The sequence below is a fragment of the Phoenix dactylifera genome, chromosome 11 (assembly GCF_051530095.1).
Source record: "Phoenix dactylifera cultivar Ajwa chromosome 11, Ajwa_hap1_PhDact_Kaust_v1.1, whole genome shotgun sequence".
Taxonomy (NCBI): Eukaryota; Viridiplantae; Streptophyta; class Magnoliopsida; order Arecales; family Arecaceae; genus Phoenix; species Phoenix dactylifera.
This window is the reverse complement of record NC_143200.1, coordinates 23,498,663-23,507,064: the sequence shown is the minus strand read 5'-3', so window position 1 is coordinate 23,507,064 and position 8,402 is coordinate 23,498,663. Positions and strand designations below refer to the sequence as shown.

The 8,402-nt window shown below is 43.1% G+C and overlaps 1 protein-coding gene across 1 annotated transcript; it reads right to left on the bottom strand.

Moving 5' to 3' along the window:
- Window positions 1-2,101: 2,101 nt before the first annotated feature.
- LOC103710063 (protein JINGUBANG) lies at window positions 2,102-3,913 on the bottom strand. Its single transcript, XM_008795652.4, has one exon. The coding sequence runs from the start codon at window positions 3,876-3,878 to the stop codon at window positions 2,625-2,627; it is 1,254 nt and encodes a 417-aa protein (XP_008793874.3). The 5' UTR covers window positions 3,879-3,913; the 3' UTR covers window positions 2,102-2,624.
- Window positions 3,914-8,402: the final 4,489 nt, after the last annotated feature.

The window sequence follows — 8,402 nt, the reverse complement described above, 5'->3', positions numbered from 1 at the left end:
GGCTGGTCTGGTCAGTAACTCTAGTCTAGTCTGTTCGGTAGCGGTTACAAATCGATAAATTTAAGTCACATCAGGTATAGTCAAATTATTGACATAGCACCTGTTTTGTTTAGTGCAAGTCGGTTGAGCAAGAGCCCATTTTGTTGAAGTGGTTTTGCTTCGAGCTATTTCTTCTTAAATTGGATCATGCATGATCTTAGTTCAACTTGACCAACCAAAGCCTCAAGTAAACTTTGCTACAAAAAGAAAAGCCTAAGTAAACTCATCCTCAGCCAAACTAAGATCAGATACCCAATTACAGGCAACTAAACAGGAACAAGGGTCATGTATATATAATTCTAGCTGGATTGACACAATTTAGTTCAGATCGAGTCATGATATTGGATAAGATCTCACGGGTGATTGGTTTTTTTTTCGTTCAATCTATCTTGGAAATGGATAATAAAGAACCATAAAATTTTGGGCAAAAAATATTAGATAGTTCAATCACTAAGTCTTGGAAATTAGGCCATATTATGGATCAAACTAGGTCAAATTGAACCATAGAGGTTGACCCATCATTCAAGTCTCTCCTAGGCCTAGGGTTGGATTTAGAGTTGCCATGAAACTAAACTGCTAGAAACCTAAGCAATTAGATGAAACTTATAAGTAAAGATCTAGTTTAATAATGGGAAGGGTTTATGAGTGCCTTAATTACCCCTCGATGAAAAAGGTACTAAAGAATAATTAGTCTCCTAATCTATCCTCAAGAAGAAAAACAAAGGAAGGTAGTTTGGAAAATGACTAAGATTTGGAAAGGCTCAGGAGAGTAAGAGTTCTTCCAGGATTTTCCAAATTTCAACCTATTTCTAGCAGCAAAAAATCCAATCTCACCGGATCCGGTTCCAACTCTACAGCCATGAGATGTATTATATCCCATATCGTAAGGTGATCATATTTATTTTATTTCTTCCATCTGTCTTGTGTCTATTCATAAGACACATCGCAATATTTTTCTCACTCTAAGAAAGTGGGAAGTGAGATTACTCGTAGATCGATGAAAAGTGATGGGAGAAATATTGAACTCCCCAATCTCAGGCCCGACTGACCTTTCTGTCCTCAAACGTAAACCGAGATGAACGGCTTCGGCCGCGGCCGTACCACCAGCCGTTGTCTGGCGTTATTACACATCACGTTGGCCCAAATAATGATAAAATTAGCTCCCCTAATAAGGAAAACAATCCGGAGGACTTGAGGGAGGCCGCATGTTTCCCTTCTCGGAGAGCCCTTGCTTTGCTGAAATTTTTTTCTTTTATATTGTTGTCTCGTTGTTTTGACTTAGACATCGGAGGGTTCTCCACCGAAAATCTTCCGATAAGTAGACTTCTTGCAGACCACCTAGTGGAGGAGTTGAGTACCCAATGCCTCAACTAGGTTGCTCTGCTTATCTACAACTGACCTTAGGGGTGTATGAGCTGCGCTCCTACCTTGGTCTTGATACAACAGCAATAAGAAGAATTAAGATACTCAAAAGCAATGCATTAGAGGGAGGTTGGGGGCTGTGCAGGGCGCACAAATAACTACTGTAGATTCGAGAGGGGCATATATTTCCATGGAGCTAGGAAGGAAATGTATGCACCCCATCAACACATGGGTTCTACCACTTCCCACAATCAAAAGATATGAATCATGGAAACAATTCTATCATGATAATGAAGCTAAGTATAAATATTAAACGACAACATATATATAACAAAAAGACTACAATGAATTATATGGAAATTGATTTAATAAAACAAAATGGGTTACATTTTGACTATTTTTAACTTGATTTTTTTTTTTTTTTGGATGATCATAAAAAATGGTAGACATATGTAAAAACATACCAATAAATATGCATTGATATATCTTCGAATGCAAGCATGCATGCATATACATATATTTGCATGCATGCAAGTAAGTGGGTTGGATTTCAGGTTTTTGAGTAATCCAAACCCGACCCCAAAAAACTTTTGATTCAATATAAAAATGCAAACCCGAACCCAATCTAATATGTTATTGGATTAATTTTTCCGTTTGAGGTCAGTTTTGGATCGGGTTAGCACGCTATCAACCTCAACAATCTTATTCCAGCCTTTGGGCCTCACTAAGGAATTCACAGTGTAGATTGAAAACTAGAGTTCACTTGGTAAGATTTTTTTTTCGAAAAAAGGTCTTTCGAAATATTGTTCCCGTTTTGGCTTCACTTTGTTGGAAAAGGGTGCACAAATTGGTAAGGGCAGGATTGAGTTACTCCAAATAAGGTTAGCATAAAAAGAATATGGTGGGTAGGTAGGCTGGCCTACTTTTCAACTCATCAAGCCTACAAACGCGGATTCTTTGCAATACACTGCAAAATACTGTGCGACACTCGATGATCCATCAAATAAGACATCTTATTAGATAGCCTTCCATCTCCTGACGGTAGCAATCGAATATCGTACAGCACTATCAGTTGCAAACAATAGAGTGTAGATCATCGTGGGTCCTAACTGATTGACCAAACCCGTTCGATTCATGACAGGATCCCCCACCCCAATTTGCAACTCAAGTTTGAACGGCAGCTTCTTGCTGCAATTAAACGACCATCCATGCTAAAACCGTTGTCACATAGTCCCCTCCAAAGGAGGGACCAAAAGCTTCCACACCTTAATATCAGAGTCCATGCCCCCACTGAAAACCAGATATGAACTGCTGCTCTCAATATGGCTCTCAACCCCCACCATTGCCAAGCTCTTGATGGGTCTTCCATGTCCTTCCAACACAGATAAACATGAGTACCGCTTATCCTCTCCTCTCCTCCATACCCTCACCGTTCCATCGGCCGAGCCGCTGCACACCAACTCCGCCGTCGCTGCCAAGCTCAAGATCGCCCTCGTGTGGCCTCTGAGTGCACCGGTCGCCGCCATGAGCCCACCACCGCCTTCCCAGACCACGACCGACCGATCGCACGCTCCTGAGTACAGAACCGACCCATCGGCGCTCAGAGCCAGCGCGTTCACCGCCGATTTGTGCCGCTCTAATGTGGCTACGAGGGAATGCTTCTTCTCCTCGGCGTGCCGTCTCCACACCTTAATTGTGGTGTCGGCCGAGCCGGTGTAGATGTAGCCTTCCCACGACACGGTTATCGCATTGATCGCATCGTGGTGGGCACCGGCGACCGACTCCATGCACTTGAAATCCGACGTGCGCCAGACTTTAAGCGTGCGGTCCCACGAGACGGAGTAGAGGAGGGTGCCGTCGCGCGAGACCGCCAGGGCGGAGATGGCGTCGACGTGGTGCACCCAGGTGCATTTCTTGTGGCGCCGGACTTGAACGTAGTTCTTGGGCAAGAGGAGGCTTAGGAAGCGGTCCTTGGGTGTCGGCAGGACTGCACGGAGCTTGTAACGGGGGTTCTCTTGGTGGTTAACTTGCCATACACGGATCTTATGGTCTTGGTGGGAGCTAAATAGAATTTCACCTGAAATCGCTAAGCATTTTACGGGGTTTTTGGTGGCGGCGACGATGAAACTTGGAGGAGTCCTCCTTTGGTGTGACGGTGGGTCTGAGGGGATGGAAGTCCACAGTCTGATGTCTTGGTCGGAGGAGCCGCTGTAGAGGGATTTCTCGTGGATGGCGAGAGCTGAGATGTAGGAGGAATGGCCTTTTAAGGTGGTGATGCATTGATGGAGGGATGGGGGTGCGAGTTGGTCGCGGAAATTAAGGGAGGGGAGGGAAGGGAGGCTTGGTTGGGAGGAGAAGAATACAGGATTAGAGAGGACCTGGCTGGATTCATCCTGTGCTGGTCTTTGCTGTTCTGAGGGGGACTCATTGCTTTTCTTTGCGTTCCAAGCCATGGAACAAGGAGGTGCTATGCCCATGAGAGAGAGAGAGAGAGGAGGGGAGGAGGAGGAAAGGCATCTCTTGTTATATGGGGCAGAGAAAAAAGCAGTACTGCAAAGGGAGGGGGAGTGGGTTAGGTCAGACTTGGGCTGGGAGTTTGTCGTCCCACCCGGCTGAAAGGAGAACAGTATGTCCATGACTGAATGCCACCGGAAAGCAATGCACCAAGTAGTTTGTTTTCTTCTACGAAGGTTCCATGTCGGTAGAAGACTGCAGTCAGTCCTGTGCTGGCTAATTGCACCGGACGATAAGGTGACATTTGACGTCAGAACAATCTCTACAAATCACGTTTGTCTCTTAAATTTCAAGACAAAATTAGTCGATGGTTATCTGAAATTCTTCACTGCATGCCAGGAACCAAAGTTGACACACGTATAGCTAGCTGGCTTGCAGATATACTTCAAATCACAACTATGCCACTTGATTACTATTTAACAACAATGTACTGTTGATGGATGGAAATAATTAGGTACATGGCACTGAGATGGTAGATCAATACTGTGAGTAGGTTGTCAGAGAGACAATTTCCAACTCCTCGATATCGAGTCTATATATCAGAGACACGAGGTATGGATACCTGTTTGTATATATTTAGAGCCTAGATTCATGGCTTCATACGTGTCAACATACAAATAGTTTATATGTTCGTTCCGGAGGCTCATGGCCCACCCTGCACCGGTTTCATGAGTTTCTACGTGTTAATTGCACTTGTTCGAGGTGTAAATTTGTCATCCAATACGTTCAAATTATATTTGGCATATCTTGCGTATGTGTTTGACAGTGCTGAAATAAATGTGAAAGATAACAGGTTCAAGTGTGACTCCAACTACGGCAGTATCATGATGTTAAACCGAGTTGGATACTTGGATGTACAGTTCTTGCTTGTAAAAGCTGTTCTAATTATTTAACACAGCGACGTGCCATCTGTAAAAGCTTCCTGTAAACTGTCAAATTTGATACCAGCTGCTTGAGGTTGGCCAACAACTCATACCAAAGTAATTAACCTCCAACCACAAAACATTAACAATGGATAATTCAGGTACCAGTCTTTTCCCAAAGATGGCTTCAAGCAACCATTCCATTCTAGTATCCAACGGCTACAGCCACTGCAAAGATGGCTCCAACTATTACCGTCCCTACCAACAACTTTACTTTCGTCAGTAGCATCCATTTTTTGGTGTCCACCGCCTGGCTTTTTCTTTCACTCGTCCAGTCCTTTCATTTCCACTTTCCAGCGAGTAGATTCTTCGACCATCGAGAGATTATTGTTTGAACCGGATCCACCAGCTCGGCGGAAACCAATCCAACCATAAAAGGACACGGATGAAAAAGAAATAGGGAAAGAAAAAATTACTTGTTGGACCAAGTCCACCAGCTCAACAGTGGACTAGTCCAACCAAAAAGCAGCAGATGGCTCCCTCTCATCTCTTATCCTCCTCCTCCTCCTCCTCCTCCTCCTCCCATGCAGTCTCCTCCAATCCGCTGCTACCACCGTCTCTACTGAATTCCTCTACCCAAAATTCCACGCCTCCACTCTCCATCTCGTGAGCATCGCCGGCGTCTTCCTCGCCGCCCATGGCACCGTCTTCTCCGCTGCCTCAACAATAGCCAACAGCCAACGGCAGCCTCCACTCTCCCTCCTCCGCCACCCTCATCGCTTCTGCTCCCTCCTCCTCTATCCTCTCCCTCTCCTTCCCCATCTCCTCCCTCGCCTATTCCACCACTGAATTGGTGGACCTGGTCCAATAAATAATTTCACCCATCGAAAGGTGGCGGACGTCTGGTCACACCTCCGAGTAGCTAAATATTTCCTACGAAGGCGATTGGGTGTTGGCCATCGGACATTCGGACCCTTGATGGCGTCGAGTTGATGCAACACGAGAGGACCAAGCATGCATGGTGAATGTGAAACATGGATATGATTCTCTTTCGGGGGCCCATGTCTGCTGATGAATGGTCCCGACCAAGCTTTTGTAGGTCTCTGGATCGATGACAAAGACAAGAAATATCTGCCTCTGCAGGTACTTGCAGTATTATACAACTCAAGTCTTGCCTGTGTGACCATGCATATTGGTAGCAAGTCTTAGGAAATCTAGTAGCATTAAGCTGAATTTTCTGTTGAATCATGAATTACACAGTCTATTAATTTAAGTAAAGCCCATATCAACTCAATCCCTTCTCAACCTAAATTCTATAAGAGAACAAAAAGGACCTCCTCAATCCCTTCTCAACCTAAATTCTATAAGAGAACAAAAAGGACCTCCATAGATTTTTTTTTTTTTTTTATGCTACAGTTCAATAGGCCAATAGATGGGATTTAGGACAAAAGTAGGATGGACCTTTAGAAAAAAAAAAGTTGGATAGTAGACTAACAAGCTTAATTTCTATAAAAAAATCAGCCTAATCCCACCAAATAGGCTCTTAGTGTGTAAGCCATCCAGTGCGCTAATTTTTACATTGACTAATAGGTAGCAACCCGCAAGGCTTGAAATTAATAACAACTTTCAAAAAAGATTCATTATGTTATATATGCGTTAATAAAATAAAAGCTGTTTATCTAATCAATATTTTGTTATAATTTTGTCATTTAATACTTACTCTGTTCAATAAAATATCATTTTAAATTCTAAATCTTTATACAACTTTAAAAAACCTGTTTTTATTCGGTGTCCAGTGATCTGGGCATACGTATATCTTAATTTCAAGCAATCTAAGTCCGCCCAAATCAACCCAAATTGTGGTTACTGTAACCATTATAATTGTCAATAACAGCTGCGTGGGGGTTGGTGGCAACATAATGCACGAGTTAATCCTTTCAGGTTTTTGAAATAGTTGGGCGGAAATCCAGGTACTCACCTACTGCCGTGTATATATTCTGGAACTCATCAGGATTCGGATGGTTTCAAATGTGACTTCCCTTCTGAAATTAGTTCTGACCCCATGTACTGAAGACCTGGGTGTTCCCTGGGTGCAGTGGGCAAACATACCATCATTTATGGAAGAAGCCGAAGGCCACTCGTCCCAGAGGAAAATGAGTGGTATTTGGCGCTACCGAGGGACTGACCATTGTAGTACTCCACTAGGAGAACATGAACACGTCTTTCAAATAGTCTGTCCTGCCACCAGGAGAGCATAAGTATCAAAGAATAGAACGAAGGGGCGTAGTGTGGGGTGCAGTGGATATACTACCAGATCAAAGCACAAACGCATCTTGTTAACTGCTTGGGTTGTGAGTACTTCGTTACTGTTTGCAAAGCAAACGCTGTGAAGCATCATTGTAGCCTGTAGGTCATCCGAACTGGGTTTTCAAACATAACCCTCATGATCTCATATAATGAAGAAAACTGGAATCAGCACAAAGAAGAAATATTAATGAGTGCTCCATGACGAGGTATCGAGATTTTGAGATGCGTTGCATGTCATACTATGCTTTTGTCGGATAAGAAAATCAAACAGAAAACTTTGGCTGTGGAAGCAGCTAATTAAGAAAGGTGAGGTTTCCAAGTCTCATATATGCTTTGTACATGGAAAGGTCTATGGCTGCTGAATCCACACCTTGTTTTATGTTGATTCAGGCCATGCCATCAGGTTGAAACTGTTAAAATATTGTACTTATCTTGTAGACATAGATGGTAAATTGGTTAGAGGAGTTGACCCTCACTGGAGGAAGTTTTAAACTTGGACCATTTATCAGGAATACGATATTAGGTAGGCTGGCCTATCAAGCCGAGAAGGGGGAACGACTCCATGAAGGCAGGATTTTATGCCTTTGGAGACAAGTTCTTACGTTGCCGAGCTGGACTTGACTAGCTCTAAGATCAGAGGCAGTAGCTGATATGTTGAGCTTGTGTTAACCCTCAGTTGAAGTTATCCCCAACACAAAGTAGAGAACTTGAAAGAAAGCAAAACATCATAAAAAGATACGCCTTGACCGCAATGTACAAAACCTACGATTTCTGAAAAAGTAGCACGATAGAGGACGCTAAAAAGGTGCCATAGTTGAAGAGAAGTTCAAACAAAAAGCCACTACAAGAAGTCACATCATTTGAAGTCCTCAGGCATTTCCCTGAGCCATGGCGGCCTAATACTTTAGGCGTCACCAACCTACCGTGGAAAAAAATGTAAAGGGTTCTTGTCCCTTATCCTTTTTTTTTTAGGAAAAATCGAATTTATTAAGCCAATCTAGTAAAAATATATCTGTGTGAATTAAAAAATAAAATATATAAAAAATCTAAAAAAAATTCTAATACAGCAATTCAGAAAATAGCTTCTATAAAATTAGCTATATATATACATCGCCATCCAATCAACTCTAGATGAAAGCTTCCAAAGTCGTTACCTACCCAAAAAATAAAGCATCCACTTTCACCTTTAGTCTCCTCATCTATGATCTACCCATTGATAGCTAAGAACCATGACAAACAACTTGGACGGATTCTTGCGAATGAGCAGCGAACTGCAAGGCTCGAGGCTCCGGGACCGTCCAACGGTCCAAGTGAAGG

Bases quoted from the DNA above. Each gene is read 5' to 3' on its own strand.
- LOC103710063 (XM_008795652.4), bottom strand. From the start codon at position 3,878: ATGGGCATAGCACCTCCTTGTTCCATGGCTTGGAACGCAAAGAAAAGC.